This window comes from Boleophthalmus pectinirostris, unplaced genomic scaffold (assembly GCF_026225935.1).
Source record: "Boleophthalmus pectinirostris isolate CB_2022bp ecotype Guang Dong unplaced genomic scaffold, ASM2622593v1 HiC_scaffold_14, whole genome shotgun sequence".
In the NCBI taxonomy this organism is placed as follows: domain Eukaryota; kingdom Metazoa; phylum Chordata; class Actinopteri; order Gobiiformes; family Gobiidae; genus Boleophthalmus; species Boleophthalmus pectinirostris.
Window position 1 is genome coordinate 11,658,817 of NW_026571047.1, and position 19,832 is coordinate 11,678,648.

A 19,832-nucleotide genomic window follows, 5' to 3' on the forward strand; every position below is an offset into this window, starting at 1 on the left:
GTGTGTCTCGCCTCCTGCTTCATCTAAAGTTAGCTCCGACTCCAGTGGAAACAAACACACACCTACGCAGTACAAACCAGGCGACGCACTGCAGATCCAGCATATTTAAACGTGGGCCAGTAGCCTGCCAGGTGTCCTTGAGCAAGACACATACATTCTCCAGCAGCAGCTAAACATCAAGTCTCCAATTATTACTCCAGTATTTAACATGATCAGGACTGCCTGCAGTCCCACAGAGCGAGCAGGAAATGTGCCTCCATCAGCGCGCTGAGAGCTTGTGGTTCCTTGAGAAGCACTTTACTTAAAATTAGACCCTCAACGGCTCGGTGTGCAGGTGTCAGTGGTGTGTGGTGGGCATCGTGTGTACGCGTCCCATATCGGGGGAGGGAAATGAAGCAGGTGAGAATAACCCAGTGTGACCTTATTCTAGCTCTTCCTCCTTTATATGCCTGCATCGCTCTAATATTTACACAGGAATAAAAGATTATTACATGATCCACACAGAAGGAATAAAGGGGGTGGGGGGTATGAAACTCAAACAACAAAAGGAAAGTCGGAATAAATCTTTAATAAAAAAAAAAAAAAAAAAGGCACATAGAGAAGTCAACCAAATTATATGAAGCTTAACACAACTCTGGTGCAATGGAAAATTATAGGAGCACTTTATTTTTGTAGTGTGCTCAATTTAAAGTGTGTTTTGAATGAGTCACTCTAATAAATTTTAACAAAATAATTATGATAATTCACAATTTTTTTATTTAAGTACACACTTTTCAAACAAAGGTCCCAGAAAATGTAATATATGGTGTTTACAATAATAAACCAAAAGAAAAAATAAAAATATTAGTTTTAAATTTGTTCAAGCAGGTTTTTTTTCTCTTTGCTAATAATGCTTAAATTGGAAATTATTAACAAAATAATAATGCAGATATTTTTGTGCACTTCACTCGCTGCACTGCACATTTGGACAAATTCTAATATTGTGTGTGTTTAAATTTCACAGGCCATTGTTCCTGGTGTTGTGTTTTAAGATTTAACAGTGACTTGCATTTTATTACAGATATTTAGTTTTGACAAACATGCTACTATGTAATTGAATCATTCTCTCTCTCTCTCTGTGTGTGTGTGTGTGTGTGTGTGTGTGTGTGTGTGTGTGTGTGTGTGTGTGTGTGTGTGTGTGTGTGTGTGTGCGTGCGTGCGTGCGTGTGCGTGGGTGTGCGTGTGTGTGTGTGTGTGCGCGCGTGTGTGTGCGCATGCTTGTATTGGTAGTACTTTGTATTGCTGGAGATGTTGAAAATGTAAAATAATTTTAAAAAATGTCACTGTTTTGATTTGCTGACTTGCAGCTTACTTAAGTATTTCTCTGACCTCAAGCAATAATATTTATGATGCAGAGAGTTTTTATGACAAAACTCACAAGACCAGTTCCTAATGAAGCCCGACATGTGAAATGAGGTAAATGCATTGTGCACGTGCATATAGAACACACAGATAAGTGCAACAGTAAACGACATCTCTACATTATGCATGCACTTTCAAACATTACAAAAACACACATCAAAACGCTCAGAAAAAGACAGTAAGCCTTATTAAAGAGACAGAGGAACGGAGAAGAGGCTCTTTACGAGCAATCAAAGATACAGCCGCGATGAGACAGTCCTGCAGCACACAGAGATGTGCTTCTAATCAGCCCAGATCCAAAAAGGAGACAGGCTCTACAGTCCTAGTCCCAGTAGGATTAGGACCCTGCACCTTGTGTGTGTGTGTGTGTGTGTGTGTGTGTGTGTGCGTGCGTCCCACGAGACTGATTAGCCATGAATGACTGATGACGGATCTTTGTTGTTGTTTTTTCTCCCCCCCTCTCCCACTCTTTCTTGTAGTCTTTCTCAGTGCTGTGGGGATCCGCACACAGCTCCATGTATATTCAACGAAGACTCCTGAATACACTTAAAGCTTTCATGTGTGCCACTGTGTAACCATCCATGCTGTTCCACGCAGCTGCTTCCCTTGCTTCCTGCTTTACACGCCCTCACAAAGATATGAAATCTATTTCCTATTTAGACGCACATTAACTGTCCAACATGGCAATCTGTTCAACTGGACAACTTCAACTGTTTAGCTGTGGGCGAGGTGGTCGGAGCACTTCTTTAACCTCACCTCCAGATGAACCTGCCTAGGCCCTCCATCAATCTGAGCAGCCTGACAGCAAAACAAACTGGACATGGGGCAGCTTGAAAAGAGGCCATTACAATATGAATGAGTCAAATAGGGCAGAAATGCTCAGAACAGAGGGAGTAAAAGACGAGTAGTGTAGAAAAGGAGAGAGATGTGCTCAGGTGACGCTGCGGACCAAAGGATGAGCCCAGACTGTGACATCATGTCTGTCCTGCCAAGTGATGTCAGAGAGAGGGGCTGCCATGACCCCTCTGAAGAAAAGCCAAGCCATAAAAGAGAACAAGAGTGGCCTCAGTGGTCAGGAGCTTGCACATCTATTTTCTCAACATCACTGTGAGGACACACCTCTCCAGATCTTTTCCCTAACCGCTAAACTTTAATAGTAATCTACATAAGTACTCACAGTTCTTTTAGCTTGAATTTAAAATTGTATGTTCACACAGTTTAATTCTTACTTAAATTGCACTTTTTGACCTATTAATAAACATATGATAGTGATTATATTTTGTGTGTTATGTGGATATTGCTGATTCACAATTTGTGGAAAGTGCGAGGTCAGTCACATGTCAGATTTATGGATGGACATGGATACATAGTTTATACATACACACAGGTTATGAAAGGTTATGAACCTTCACACATGGCACAACTATACAGTTAAGGAACTGTTTTGCACGCAGTTTAAATGTCATTTTCCTTTCATTTCTCTGGCTTCAAAAGGAGCTCCTCTGAGCTCTCACTCCTCCTTGCCAAATCCCCCAATCATTTGTGATTTACAGAGTTGGCCGTGGGCCGAGTAGCACCGGGACGGGCCCGTTAACAACCGGCCGAGTGGTTGTGAGAGAGGGAGGTGGAGAGGGGGAAACAAATGAGGAAGCAGGCTGAAATTGAGACAGAAACAGGAGGAGTGCTGAGTGAAGCTGGGAGTTAGACAGAGATGGGAGTGTGGTGTAAGAGGAGGGGGAATCAATGAAAAAGAGGGTATAGGAGCAGAGTAGCACCAAGCAAAGAGAAGTGAAAGAGTGAAGCAGAAGGAGGACACCACGACAAGTGCACAGACAGGGAGTGTGGACACAGGAAGTCTAGCACTTTCCATTCACATGCCAAGTCATCAGATGGTGCTGTGTGCTCACACCCCAAGATGTCGCAACCAAAACGCACCCCACTTCCTTCATATCACTGCTACCGACAATAAGCAGCTGTTCTCATGTTGGAAGAGAGCTGGAGATGAGACAAAAGTCTTCTGTTGTCGCAACAGCAAATGTGTTTGAAGCAAATGTACGCCTCTCAAACCTCAACTTAATACATTTATGCTTTAATTTTTCCATTGGCACTGCATTCAGATGATCACACGCGACTTATTCAATTATGGTTGATTTGATTGCTATTATATTTGGACAATTAGCAGATATTTTTATAAGTGGAATTGGTTTTCTGAAATAATGCCACCATATTTACAGGCATCTCTGCCTGTGGCAGACTCACTGAAAAATGTAATGACAACAATAAAATTCATTTTAGGTGTAAGCATTTGTCATACAATTAGCATTGTGCATTCTACATTCTCATTGAAATCAATAATACTACGCTGTATATGTCTGGATTTAACTAATTTGACAGTTTACAGTCCTGTCCTGCTCACTCTGGTGACTGGCTTCAGGCTCTACCAGCTGTCTGGACCACGCAGGGGGTCGTCTTGCATACTGCACCCGGGATGCGACAGTCATGCCCTGGGTAGCGTGGGTGTCTGTGAGGTTGGTGCTCTGCTGACTCATCTCTTTCACACAGACACGTAGTGACACACATCCAGCCCGCGTCTCTGTCACTCCTGCTTTCATTCACTCTACAGCGACTGAGGAGCTGGGTCAGTGCCGTGAGGTGGGGATAATCTGACTGGATTACCAACAAGGTGGAATCCCCCACCTCCCAGCCTTCCTCTCCTTACTACCATTCAAATGTATTTATCTGACAAACATTCACAGTTAAAAAAAAAAATTTGTTGTTGTTTTTTTAACAATTCATTATGATTCTGACTTGTGTTTAAAAGTTTGAGAATGGCAGCAATGTTCATGAATGACAGAAAAAAAATACACATACGTACAAATAGATTCACCAGTATGTTTTCTGTTATAGCAGTAATGTGAGTGTAAGATCAAGTCTATTACTACGTCATACACACTTGCACATAATCATGTAAACAAAATGTCTGCTGCCTGGGAAATCACACACCTGTTCTAAGGGTTGGCTGCTCTTTAAAAAGGTACCTCTGTGATACTGAGAAAAAAAAACACATTTATGGTTGGTGATATAGAACTATAGAAAGTAGGCAATCTAAACATAATAACACATAATAATCGATAGAAACTACTGCTTTTGTGCATTATGAAACAATATGATTTTGTGGAATTTAAATTAAGAAAAAAAATTCCGGTAACAGACCAATAAAAAAACACAGTATTAAAGTATCAGTAAAAAAAGATCAAGGGCACCCAGCTCGTCCCGTTTAAAACTAGCAAAGCCACACCCCCCATAACAGAGCACACCTGTGCTCTGAGGCTATAGCCGCCTCACTACAGTGAGAGGCCAACTTCACAAAAGAGGGACATGGGAGACAGAAAAAACGGGTAGAGACACAAAGGCTCTCCCAGTGCTGCTATCAGCTATGTAAACGCCTGTGTAATATCACTGTGGGCTTTATCAATTGGGGGTAGAATCTTAAGACTTTGGTATGCCCCTGTCATTCCATCACCTTGTCAAGCATGACCGCATCCGAACAGACACCATGCTGCTCTAAATAAGAGGCTTCAGTAAACTGATGGACTGATAGAATTTGGGGAAATATAGAAACAGGAGAATGAGCGGAGTTTATTTGATTTTTTTTTGCTGTAAGTCATCCATTTTAAGCAAATACACAAAGCCTCTTGTATGGCCAGCTCCATTATATCAACATCTTGCTTCCAAGCCTGTAGGGCCAGCCATGCAGCTTTCTGAATCTTGAAGGGAACCAGCACAAAGGTAACCCCCATCGTAACCTCAGTGCACCCCTCCCCCAGTCCAAAACAATGCTGCTCTATGCCCATCATGTCAGTCAAAACCCCATCAGGGACATGCATGGAGAGTCTGGGTATCTGGAATCTCAATACAGTGTCATGCACCTTGAGACCCAGCGAGAGGCCCACTTGAATACATTTCAATAGCATTATCACTGTGCATTACTGTGCCGCGCTCCCTTCAACGTCACACAATCACTCTGAAATGGGACCAGAATACATGTCAAAGTAGCTGCAGCAGTCACAGCCCAGACTAATGGCTTCAGAATGCATATGCGCATTAGAAGGCCAAACACTGTTACTCACATCACTACGGACACACCTGGGGGCCACTTTATAATGAAATAGTAGTAGTAGTGAAAATGCATGAGTAAAATGTATATATATATATATATATATATATATATATATATATATATATATATATATATATATATATATATATATACACAGACTGTCCTCTGTAAATAACAAAATTTAGGCTACAGTGTGGCTCTGAACAGAACCCTAATTTTGAAATATAACCGCTCCAGCAAATTCAGAAAAATCATCAATAGATTTTCCCCCAAATTGTGCAGCTCAATGCCTAACCTTAACCAATTGGACTGACCTATTTTAGTCCATATCTGAACTTTATACCATGTTGCTGATCAAGGGATTTTTGTCCCCATAAGGAAAACAGGTCCCCATGATATGAGTGTATGCACAGATTTTAGTCCCCACAATGTGATAAATATCCGAGCGTAAACCCATACATATGTGTGGTACCTTTAAAAATGTGTCTGCAAAAAAAAAAAAAAAAAAAAAAAAACTAAAACAAAAAAATGCATAAATTTAATGATAATGTTAATTATAATGATTTAATAATAAACAATAAAACTAAGTTAGAATTATTATTATTAAGAAATAATTTTATGAATGTCATTAAGCTGTTTTTATTTATCCAAATGCGCACAAATCTTTAGACCGCAAATATTCGCAATTAAAATCAGAACTGGACATCCTGTTGTGTAAAACAAATGAATATGCAAATAAGTAGAGGCAGACACTGTATGGATCACACACAAATGACTGTATCATTCACGCAGATAGTCTCGGGGTCTATTTAAAGATGAAGCTACATTTACAAATGATAATTAATGGGAGTCTTCATTGAGCACGTTTACTTTCATCAGTGGGTCCGGTTCGGTGTATGATTTACAGCACAGGGCTCACAGGCTAGCCTACTTCCCACTGAACACACACACACACACACACACACACATACACGAACACACGCCCACCTTCCCATCCCCCTCTTCCCCATTGAGGCAGAATACCAAAGCTACTTGTTAAATCTAATGCATGCACTGTCAACCCATTCGCACCCCGTCACGTCCCGGCTCAATATAGAAACCGGATTTTCTGGTATTACCCGCACCTCTATTAGCCAGCGCCCCCATCGCTGCGCGACCCTCGTTCAAACCAGGGCATACACCGTGCAACGTCATAAAACCACAAGCACACACGAAAGGGAACTCGTGTAGTGAATGAGCCATAAATGTGGGTTTCATTATTTAAATAGGCCTATCAGTGATTAATACATCTCCATGAAATGAAAGCGTTACAATTTGTGTCTCTAAAAACAATGTGCGTGAGGAGCATCAATATTTCCACACTGTGGATACAAATCAAGCATGCATGCGTTGCTTGCCTTCACATTTATAAAATAAAGTAGCAACATCGACAGATATGGTCAGTAATAAGCCTCATTAGAAGTCAAACTTTTGCAACCACTATAATTCGACAGTGCAATGTTTAACCAACTTGGCAAACTGTTCACACATGGGAAGAAAGTGAAAGACAGTTTTGCGAACCACCGTTGTCATTCAAAAAGAGATGAAGCATTACTAACCTGCATGCGGAGCCATTGAGAGGTGAGATGAGTAGTATTTTCCAGGCTGAAAGTGCGCGGGGTGGTGCATAGAGCCGTGGCCGCCAGGCGCCAACCGAGACGCGGCGCTGTGAACCAAGGCACTGCGCTCCGTCAGGAGGTGGTGTGGAGGAGCAAAATCTCGGCTTTCCATCCCCGCGAGAGACAATAAATCCCAATTCCAAAGAGAAATCCAGAGGCACCGATGGTGTCAGGCACCCAAATGCAAATAATCCCTTTTATGAACTTCGGAGTCCACTCGCTTTAAACGGAGTTTTGGATTTACAGGGCACAAACTCGGAGCCCGTCATGTCCTACAAAGAAAACAGAAAATACGTCAAAGCCATGTAATAATGATACAATAGCAAAGTAGGGCTGGAGAAAGGGCTCGTCAGTGGAGGACAGCACAAACCCAATCCAGTACATCACATGCATATATGCTGCCTTCGCTCAGTTCAAATGGAGGCTTTAACAAGTTTATTAAGGTATTCGAACCACTCGTATAATGCGTTCTTATGGACCAAACACGGGCACAACGCTTACGGTAACGGCGTTATTTACCAGGGACTGGACGGGACGAGGAAAACCTGGCTCAGAAATTCGGTGCTTGGGGGCAGTGCGCGCAACGAGGGACAACAGCCACTTATGTGAAATGTGGCACGAGCTATCCTTCAGTAAACCAGATCAATACCATAGGCTATTTAACATAGACGCGTGACTTGAAATGAAATCATGTTTGTCTTTTTAAAAGGTGGATTATATGTTAAGAGTTTGTATAGGCGCAATGTGGCCTATATCTTTGATTTCGTTATATTATGTATTATGCCACAGAACATATCTATTTATTTATTGTTATTTTTTTAAAGCAAAAAAAACAAAGTAAAACCGCTGTTTGTGTCAACTCTTTCAGTGTCAGCAGCAGTGACCCCTACAAGAGCGAACAATATGTTATAGGCACAGTGCGCGTAAAGACGCTGGTGTAATCACAAATCACATCACTCCTTTATGTTCCAGATCCAAAGACTTGGAGAACAAACAATGAATTAGAAATGCCAGAATAGCCTATAGGCCTACATTGTACCTCAGGTAATTTAGCCTACTTCAACAACGAGAGGTGCGCAGGGAGAGCTGTTACGCACTAGCACATCAGCACTCGATCTCTTTGGCCTTTCTTATTACGTCCATAACACCCTAAAATATAAAGCCACAACACATGGCCCAAAAACACAATCAAAAAAGAAAACATCAAATATCCTGGTAGATAAGACATAAGTGCGTAAAGCAATGTTCTACATCTAAACTGTGTTAGGTTCACGTTCGCGCTCCTCTTTTTGAAAGAACAAACTTTTTGGCATTGTGCGAGAGAAAATGGAGTAGACAAACTCCCACGCATGAGCGTGTGTGAGTGTGAGAGAATGAATTCACACTCAACACAGCAATGCAAAATGTAGGCATATAATAAATTAATGTATAAGCATTGTTTGGATCTAATAGGCAACTTTGGGTGACCTAAAGATATAATATTATTTGGTTAAAAGAAAACAGTTTACAAGCAAAAACTGGTGCCCAAGATGTCCTACGTCTATGTCTACGATAACATTCATCCTAAGAACATCCATTATAAACCACTTTGCTCATGACAGTTGTCTATAGCCTGCATTTTTACATTTTAAGCTCCTAAGCACTCTTCATCGAAGTTTACAATCTACGCCAACAGACAAACTAAAGCAACAGGCAAAACAGAAACTCATTTTATCTGGACCTCACAAGACCTAATTTATACACATAAACGTTGTGTATATATACACAACGTTATATATATATATATATATATATATATATATATATATATATATATATATATATATATATATATATATATATATATATATATATTTATTTTTTATTTTTTTGGCATCATGCTTATATGCACCACACTCCCAAAGCGAATTCTGACACACACACACACACACACACACACACACACAGCGCGCACCGTCTTTACACTCGTCAGGCAAAATTCTTGAGACACATCTCAAGACGTACAAAATGAACCAATTATTCTATTAGTCAAATATCACACCCATTGATTCTGAGCGAAAAGTGCACATTGTTTGCATCTTTGAGAAAGGATACCATTAGGTCTACGTCTTGGCCATTTAAAAAAGTAGGTATTTTTGAAAACATGTTTTCGAAGTGGTTTATTACAATAATTAACTACAACTGTCATGGGTGATTGTTAATGCTAGTTAAGGGACACTTGGAAGGGACAGTGAACCAGACAGAGAAGCCGAGTCGAAGCGCTGCAGTCCCAGTGTCTATAAAGGCTTGGTCCCAAGGAGGAAGCTGCGCTCAATCCATGCTTTTTGCTCAGTCACAAAAGTGAAATATAAATAGGCTATATAGGCTATTGGTTTTACAGTCATTTTATTGATGACTATAAACGGCTAATTTAATATTTCTATTTATTTTTTAAATTGGTAACTAAATGTTCTTTTGAAAATGGCTATATCAAGCCAAATTAAGCGCTGGGTGTTAACAGATGATTGTGCATAGACGACTCTACAATAACCTATGAAACCATATCCACCTGGTGAAAATACAATAGCCCATGTCAGTAAATTTATAAGCAACTTACTGTTAAGTTGTTTTTCTTGCGAAGCAAGTCGATGAGCTATAAGAAAACGTCCAGCGAATAGAGAGTGAAAATCCACGGCTCGCTCAAATGAAACATGTGGCATTGATTACATCCTCCGCTGCTGCGCTGCTGCTGCAGACGTAGCCTTGCGCTCAGTGGAGCTATGGCAGAGACTCAGCGGAGAAGTTCAGGCTTGTAGTGAATTGAGGCTCGTTCATGCAGCCGGAGACTCAGACGCTGTGAGGAGGAGGAGGGTGAGCGGGATGTGTGTGCGCAGGGAGGGGTGAACGCGCACGCCTATTGGTTTGAGAACCACAATGTGAAAGCGTGCCCGTGAGGCGCCCTCCCCATCCACCCTACGCTACCCTTTCCTCAACACATCCCTCCACCGACGGTAAACACACAATTTCATTGGTCATCTCGCAGAGCCAATCAGGACATCGAAAGGAATATAGAGCGAAACGGCGGGCGTTTGATTTGCAGCCGTCAGTGCATCGCATAGTGCGCTCAGGCAAATATGAGCAGACAGGCAGGCAGCACTTCTCTGCTCCTCTCTGCTCCGTGCAGTTCAGCTCATCTCGACAGAGCTGATCACGGGCTGGACAGCGTATGTGATCTATAGCAATGGATCTTCAAATATTGCACGTGCTTGGAGTTCAGAACTTTGTTACATTAAACATTATGACATTATATTTAGGCTCTTGGTTCTTGGTCGACACAAACCAAGGACATTCTATTAGGCTATACAGTAGTCTTTATCCGGGGACATGATTTTAAGCATGATCAAAACATCACCGTAATTAGATTATTGTGGTTATTGTGGAGGTTATTAGGTTGTGGTGACCAGAAGACGTTGAACTTGTGTCTGTTTTAGTTTTTACCAATATTTTATTGAAGACTTAGAAGAATATATATATATATATATATATATATATATATATATATATATATATATATATATATATATGTATGTATGTGTGTGTGTGTGTGTGTGTGTGTGTGTGTGTGTGTGTGTGTGTGTGTGTGTGTGTGTGTGTGTGTGTGTGTGTGCGTGCGTGCGTGCGTGCGTGCGTGTGTACTGTTAAGAGAGGGAGAGACATGAATGTGTAAGTAAGTGCAAGTCAATGTATTTCCCCGTGGCTTCATGAGGGTTGTTCACTTGCACAAGTCTCAAAAGTAGCCTATAGCTTCTATGCGCAGTCGGGGTAATATGCAGTGGGCTTGTTTACATGTGGAGGTAATGGGTTAAAACACGGGGATGCGGTTCGGCTCAACTTCTGATTGGATGGCGGCTTGCCAGAGAGCTGTCAATCATCGAGTGTAAAGCAGGCTGTGATTGGCTGCTGGCCAGTCCGAACAGGGCTGCCTGAAAAAAAGCAATTACTGGCCGTGTGGTTTCAAGGCATCCCTGCGCTCTACGATGAAAGGAGATAAGGAGAAACCGTTTCAAGGCGGCCCCACGAGCCCCGCTGGCCCCAGAGCAAAGGAGAGTCAAGAGTGACTGAATCAAAGGGAATACGGTAAAAGGGGAAATCAGTCGTGTTATTAAATGTTGAGGCCACATTTACGGAATGCAGCAATAAGACTCTTATGTTTAGAAAACAAAGGGATTTAGCGACAGTATAAAAACAGACGTGATGAGCTTCTGCGTATGGAGTAGCCTAGAAACCAAACCTACAAACCTTAAAATAAAAATGTGGACAATTTTGCCAATGGATTATAGCCTACTGCAGATAACGCTGATGGGAAATATGGTTTGTCCTGCAGCCCCAGGTAGATACTCAGTGGATTACTCCATACTAATAATGGTTTTCAACCTGCAGGGCTGGGACGCACATGCAAAAAAAAAAAAATCTTAAACAACTCTTGATACCCTTCAAATGCAGTGACAAATGTAGATTCCTGTGGGCTTATCGAATTAATGTAATCTTGGCCTGTGAAAATAAAATCAAACATTAGGCATGAGACTACTTTGTCATTTTGCAGGTAGCCTACTTTTTGTATCTAGCGGCAGGGAATGCCAGTGGTTGGGTGGTGATTGCTTTTGAGGACGAAAACACTGCATTTATTAGTAGGTTAAATACAAATCACAATTCAAATCAAGTCAGCCTAAATTAGCTAGTTTTGGCTTCCAACATATGAATCTATGTGCTATTACCCTCTTAATCCATTTAGCAGAATTTCACATGTTAGCATTCCAGTGACACCCTTAAAACATGCACTGCCACATGTGCATGTACCTTTGAGTCAATCTCTGAAAATAAAATCACATTTTCTGGGGCATGACTTCTGACATACAAATTTAAGGTGAACTTTGAGGCTACAGGCACTGATAGCTATGATTTATCTTATAGTGGGCTAGTGTTCAGATTCATGTAGGCTTGCATGTTTTTTCCTGATCAACCAATACTGCAGTGTTTAGTCTGAAACAATGACATGCTATAGCTACTTAAAAAGTTAAGTACATACATGTCCAGATATGTTGGTGCTGTATCTTGTTAAAGCAGGCCCTTGGTTTGTTTGAAAGGGCTGCTGTCTGTTCAGTGTTCAGACCTATAGGTCCTAACCACACAGGAACAAAGCAGGGCACACAAAGGCGTCCAGCTCTTAAAGTGCAAATATTCAATACATTTATTTCGGGACTTAAAATAAATGCCTCACATCTCTATTGGCTTTCCCTTTCACTTGACATGCAGGCTGTGCACTACCAATATGATAACCTGCCTACTCAGTCCTCAAACCTCGACCCAGTGCGAGTTCCCCTACACTACAATGGGGGTGTGGATAATTAATGCGGATGGACTGATTGCTCTTGAAACTGAGCGGTCTTAGGCATTGATTGTCCTCAAGCAATGAGGCGTTTCACACAGACATCGCACCTTCTCCGCTTCTTCCACTCTAAACCTTGCACTAGTAGCCACTGTTGTCCTTTCCTTTGTGTTTTGTGTTTTTACCCTATAAACCAAGCAGGTCAGAACTATTTAAGAGCTACAATTTCACAGCTTTTGAACGGCTTAGCTCACTGGCTGTTCAAATGTGCTATTATGAAAACTTAAAGAACCGCTCTTAACAAAATGTTTAGCTTGTAGTTTAAGAAATGTAGTTTTCTCTTTTTGTGGAACCAGAAACAATAAAAGAGGAGGGGTATTTTGACCACTGGACTGTATAGGAGCCACATATTCCACATATTCCAGTTTTTCACAGCTAAAATATTACGTGCGTGTATGTGGTTTTACTCATATATTTAATGTTTTTACACTAAGAAAAGGTGGGTGGATGAGTCCTCGTAGTGGCAACTAGGGTTGTAGAATTTGGGGAATTTTCAAAGTTGGAAATTTTCCATAGGAATTATCAGGAATATATAGGAATTAACAAAAATGCATCGGAATTAACTTACCTGGCCAACTAGAACCAGCTTTGACAAAAATGTACAAAGACAAGTGGGTCTGGAACCATATCCTGTCTCCCTCTGTCTTCCAGAGAGCATGACTGACACACGGATTACCCAATCAGAGAGACACATGCTCTGTTCTGTAAAAAATAAACAGCGGTTTAGGATTAAATAAGGGAAGAAAAACAACACAGAGGCTGAGAAACAGCACATATTTATGCAGAATCAAAATTCAAAGGCAAAAGAAGTATATTTAGAAATCTGAATGATAGGAGAATTTTTGAGAGGATAGGTTTTCCACATTTGAGAAACACGTGATACAAATTAGTGGCTGTGGTTGGACTGTCCCAAGTTAGTTGGTTTTTCATGCTCCAAGTTTGTTCTACAGAATGTAGAAAGTGGCTGGTCAAGCAAGGCATTAACAAGGAATTGACATCTCTGAATGCTGTCTCTTTAATAGGAGTGAAGCACAGAAGCATAAAAATATAATTTTTTCAAATAAACCTAAATATGTGCTTTTACCCTTGCAGTCAAGAGAGTATAAAGCCTCAAAAACTCGTCATTACCAGATGTGACCACTAGGGCTTAGTGAGGAAGAAGTATGGCATTTAAGGGGAATAGACTCCAGAACATTTATTTGTGTCTCAGCTCGTCTTGTCTCAAACTGATGAAGATCAGTCACATATGAGCATGCAACAATTTCTTTGGGGTTACACAAAAATATTGTAAGTTATTCCAAACAAGACTATATGAATAATTAAATTTCACAAAAAACATGAAAAGACATAGCCATTCAGTGTGCACAATGAGCAAGTGAGGAAAGTGTTGGGACCGGAGTCTAATCAGATCTAATGTGTCAACTGTTTGTTTTACAATGAACATGGTTTCTCATAATTCCCCTATACATAAGAAAAAAATTACTTTGTCTGTTTACTTTCATGATCACAAATGGACAACACAAAACATTACGGTAAATTCCATCTTGCGAATCGTACTGTAAGTACCTAAGTATTTAATCTCTCCCGTACTGTATAACGGGGAGATAAAATAAAAAAGTGTTGTCTACACATGGTGAAGACTGATGGAAACATATACTTACAGTACCATGTATAAAAGTTACATTAGATTACATGTATTCCATCATGCCATCAATGTCTTCATGACATTATTAAACCATGGATCTAATATGAAAAGGCTCTGTTGAGAGCAAATACATTGCTTATTAGGTCAGGTTTTGAAAGTGACAAAGCGTCTTTAACTTAGTTTTGTAATATCTGACTGCGGAAGTATGCCTTGACCATGGTCATGAGCTTTAGGTTATGATCAAAAGAACAAGATCGCAGATACTAGTATTCAAAATGAGTTTAATAACAGGGTGAGAACTCAGTCACATAGGAGATACTCTGAGTAGAGAGGCTGCTCCTCTATGCTGAGATAAGCCAGCCGACATGGCTATGGCATCTGTTCTGAATGAGCCACTAGGACATGCTGGAGGGACTATGTATCTCAGCTAGACTATGTATCTCTGGGAATGCCTTGGGAACCCCCTGGAAGAGCTGGTGCAGTTGTGTGTAGAAAGGGAAGCCTAGACCTCCCTATTAAGCTGCCTCCTCGACCCAGCCCTGGATAAAGTGGAAGAAAATAGATGGAAGTAATGTCGAAGAAAAAATATTTTTTGGCATGAAAGCGTCATTGAGCACGCGCCATTGAAACAAATACAACACCATTTTTAATTCATCTTCCAAATCTTATTACACTTCCAGGGCCAAAACACATTTTTAATTGCTAATGCAACAGCTATAATAGACACAAAGCTATCAGTGTGACCTCCCTTTTGGCTAAAGCTTTTGCATGTTCTCTAATCTTAGACTAATAGATCTTTTCTTCCTTCTATATTTTTTCTTCCCAACACATCTGTTGCACCATCACATGGCCTGGCATAGCAGGCAGGAAAAGTCATGTGCTCTCTAGCGGCTGCTGCATATTAGAATAAGGAGAAGCTTGTATTGAAGCTATGAGGTCAAAGATCATCTCAGAGGGCCTACAGTCTCTACGTTTACATGCACAAGTAAGGCAACTCTGATTTTTGTCTGTTTTCTCCAGTTAACTGGTTAGACCACTTTTGTCAATTTTTATGCAAGTTAGAAAGCCGAATAACTGCAAAGAACTTCACAACTATATTTGCTACTCAAAAGCTGACAAGTACACTTTTTTTTTTTTGCAAATAAATAAAATTACATCTCATTTACTTTGAAAAATTTGTGTTTTTCAATTTTCTTTACTCATTACATGTGATTACATTTATTTTAATATCTAAAAGGTAAATTCATAAATGTTGAACCTGATCCTTTCTTTTTGGGACTAGACCCTAGCACTCCTTAAATTACAACAATAATCAGCATTTAACCCCAACTGCCTATTCCACACTGCAGTTAAATACAACGAAGCCCTACTTTGATTTAAACGTTTTCTTTCTTGTTTCCAAATGCAGTTTGAATGCAAAATAAATTTGATCTGAAGATTGCCTTTGTTGAGACATGTTTGTGTCTAAATGGGAATATACACAGCAATGCCTCCAAAATTAATTTTCTGACTTAACGGTGTACAATGTAAGTTTTCTGCTGGAGGGTTCGCTAACAGTTTCGTTCCATGGAGATGTTATTATTTTACCAGGAATCTTTGACAGTAATAAACCTATCCATCTCCATGGAGAAACGCAGGATACTGCACAAGGACAGGTTACAAGTGAGATCTGTGGAGAGGTGCCCTCACTCACGGTAAGGGTTGACAATATAACAGAAGTAGTTGAATAAATGCAAGATATTGTGGCAGACCTCCTACCAGAAACATTACTGTGTAGGCTACATTTACTGAACCGTGGCAATGCCTTCTCATCAAACATCCACTGAATTTCCAAGCAAAGCGTAGGCTTTCTAGAGTCAGACACATAGCCTACACACAAGACACAGACACACACACAACTTTGTGACGGGGGTGCCTCCAGCTATCAGCGTGGGCTTCCCTCTTCCCTCCCCCTCACTGCCGTGGCGGGTGAAGGGAGCAGGAGGGAGGTGCAAGCAAGGCGGAGGGACAGAGATCCACTCTTCGCAGCTTTACGCTGGAAGCCCCAGCTGCTGGCAACACCGCATGACTTGCATGGGCTAGTCTTCTGTCGATTGCGCACGGAAGAAAAAGCTGTCGGACACAATTTTGTTGCAGACAAGGGCTAAAGCAATGCCGTTCGACGAGAATTAGACAATTAAGAAAATGACACGATCAACTTTTGAAAGGGCACAGTCCAGAACGAAACGGTGCTTCCAAAAAGAGGCTCAAGGTAGGGGGTGGGGGCGCTGGAGATGAAGAAACGGACGCTATTTTCTTCAAAGCGCTTGCCATGACGCGCCTCTAAGATGTTTTTTTTTTACCGACACATCGGTTAAAAAGGATACGTGCAAGACTTCTACCGGTGAATATCGGGCCGTTTTCATATTCAATTCAGCGGACACAGCGCGGAGACGGTCTTCACTTTACGCGCTAAACAACGTGCCCGTGGCACGCCTCCCCACCCCTATGACTGTCGATGCGCCATTTTCAAAATGCCTTTGTAAAAAACAAAACAAAAACAAAAAACACACATTTATTTTGCTGCAGAGGGCCATTTTACAACCTTAACTAGTATCTACACTGCTTCGAAAATTGGATACTATCATGTTGTGTTTTCCTTAAAGGTGAGATCTTTCAGATTATTTGCTTTCTGTGTGCAATTTCATTGCATAATGGCTCTGTGCACAATAATTAAAGTATGTTATGAATATTATATTAAACAGTTATTGTCAGTACACAATCGTTGTCAATTTTTGTTATTTTTTATTAGGCTATTTCTGAAAGACAGATGTCCTTATATGATGATGCTTACCCAGATAGATGGTACTACCCCAACTAAACATTTTGTAATAATAATGTAATAATTTTGTCCAGAAATAACAATATTAATTGCTTTTGGATTTTACGTTTTTTATTATTAAGTTTAATGTATTATTATTATTATTATTATTATTATTATTATTATTAAGTTTAATGTATTATTATTATTATTATTATTATTAAGTTTAATGTATTATTATTATTAAATACGTTTAGTTTAGCCTACCATTTACCTACCTTTTTTTTTCCAAATAAGGAAACAATATGCAAGGCTTAACCTCATTACCATAGTTTAATGGTTGTTGGTACCACGTAGTTCTACAACCAAAGGCTTACTATACACACAACACAATGTGATGAGAATTAAGTACAACTGGAGGTTGATATGGTGCAAACTTGGTAAAAGTAAAAATGCTTCATGACGCTTCCATGACCCGGACCGCAGGTCTGCGTAGTCTGGTTGTTGCAGAGGAGGGGGGCACGAGCGGAGAGCACATCCAGATCGCACCAACGGAACGAAACAAACTGGATCATGCTGTGTGCCCACAAGCCTGTGCTGGCATTACTGAAGGTCCACAAACTGGTCCATCACAATATCTGTTATTCTACTTTTAAAATGTAGACAATTCTCAATAAGAGGCGTTCCCCTTCTCCCCTCAGACACTCAACCCACACATTTCTGAATCTGAAATGGCCCGAGAGAGTACACCCGCCCCACGAGGAGGCACCCAGCTAAGAAATACAATGCAAACTCAATTAAATGCAGTCTCACTGCGATTTAGCGCAATGAATGATAAATTGGGTTACGTTCTCATACGGCAAATTCCCTGAAATAGCAATAATGGACAAAGACATTATAAAATACGGATTGGGCCACCTTTACCAAATTTAGCTCGGGAGGGGCAACTGTCTGCGCCTTTGTTGGAACGTTTGCGCATATGTGTCCATGAGCTTACATTGCCACACAGGGATTGCCCGGGATCCAAAACACACGCCTCTCCAATCATTTCGTGTATAAAAATATATAAGACATTTATCATTTTAGACTTGCCAATGAAGCAGGGGATGAACCGACGCAAAAATAATACGAAATCATTTTGCGTTTCTGGTGTTAAATATCAAAGTGTAGGCTAATAAAACAGTTTAGCCGACTAATTATGAATATGGAAACAAGAAGTAAACGTCTCAATCCGCCTACTTGAAATAGGCTTATAAAATGAGAATTTAGCAGTGCATTAATCATATAGGCTCGAACATTTTAGGAATAACGTGTAGCAAAGTTGATTTACAGTTATTGTAAGCTACTTTGAGTGGTTGAAAATATTTATTAATTAAAATGAACATTTGTGTTATCGCAGTGAAAAGAATAGAATTACACTAAGGCCTAATGGCGTTCATGCTGGGTCTATAGTTTGCTCAGTGTCCCCTGCATATGAAGTCATTTCATTTGTTGATTTGATCACAAAAGTGGCAATAGCGTTTTTTCAGGTATGATAAATTATTTTAGTCCAAAATAATGAATGTATTTCGGGTTTGTGGATACATCTTGCACAGTCCAATTCTTCTTTCCTGCTCTTCTCTGAAAATTTCAAACACACACACACACACATACACCATTCCAAATTGCAGGGCTGCACAACACTCATTTAACAGAACAGAAAAATCAATGCAGTATGAAGCTGCTACAGTTCCTTTCTTTCTTTCACTCTTCCGGACACCAGCATGTTGACATGATGAGGCTAAACATGTTGGAACTGGGTGCAAAATAGTATCTGTTCAGTGAAGAATGACGACCCACTTACTCTTTGCAGGAGTGCGTGGACTCAGCTTTTAGAAGAGGGCAATTGTATTGGGTAATAAGGGAATCTAAAAGGAACATTCATAAACATATAAAATACTACAATTTTGTACAATTATGTCTAGTTAGTCTTTTAAGTCACTATATAGTTTTAGACTGCTGATTTGTTGCTTAAGTGCTCAGTATCATGGAAAAATATTGCTGTGCAGCGGTCGGACTAAGACAGACACCCCCCTATCCTTTTTATTCGATTCATCTCTCAGAGCAGTGAAGATCCTCAGGGTTAGAGTAACATTGTGCAACTGTAATATATTCCAGCCCATACTTTGCCTGTGGCATCCATATGTTTAATTCCACTATTATCTTTTGACACTAAATGAAACATGGCATTTTACACAATGGGTTTAGATTTTGTGGATGAAAAATATTTTTAAATAATGTTTTTATTTATTTAAATAATGTCTTTATTTATATCATGGAGCATCGTGTCTGTGCGTGTGTGTAGGTGTATAGCTGTGTAGTATCTTAGTGCAGTTGTTTTTTTTTTTTTTTTTTTTTTTTTTTTAATTGGATGTAGACCACCTGCAGTTTGCACATTTCTCCTGGCTGATTTCAGACTCCCTCAGGTCCACTCATTTATGGTGTCTGTATCTAAAGAAAAAAACTGATAAAAATCATTAGGGAAAGCAACTTGAGCATTATTAAGCACATAATATTTTAAAATATCAGCATTTGAGCCTTCAAAAATAGAAGTGATCAAGATGTAATATGGTTTAAAACACACAAATAGGCAAAAATTAAATAAATGGTGGCTTTGTGTCGTCATTTATCATAATCCTTTTGACTGTGGTGCACAACAACACTAGGCTGTGTGTGGACACTGGACACTCTCTGTGTCCATCAGTTAGGGAGGGGCCCCAGGAAGGAGGGGGGCTTATGAGGTC

General features: G+C 40.2%; 1 protein-coding gene across 1 annotated transcript in view; it reads right to left on the bottom strand.

The window, feature by feature from the left end:
- bahcc1b (BAH domain and coiled-coil containing 1b) overlaps positions 1–10,026 on the bottom strand; it is a 38,507-nt gene extending 28,481 nt beyond the window's left edge. The window contains exons 1-2 of the mRNA XM_055150074.1: positions 9,776–10,026; positions 7,120–7,451 (exon numbers count right to left, since the gene is read on the bottom strand). Of these exons, the coding sequence (XP_055006049.1) occupies positions 7,120–7,291 (172 nt within the window). The 5' untranslated portion in view covers positions 7,292–7,451; positions 9,776–10,026. The remainder of the gene's footprint in view (positions 1–7,119; positions 7,452–9,775) is intronic.
- Positions 10,027–19,832: the final 9,806 nt, after the last annotated feature.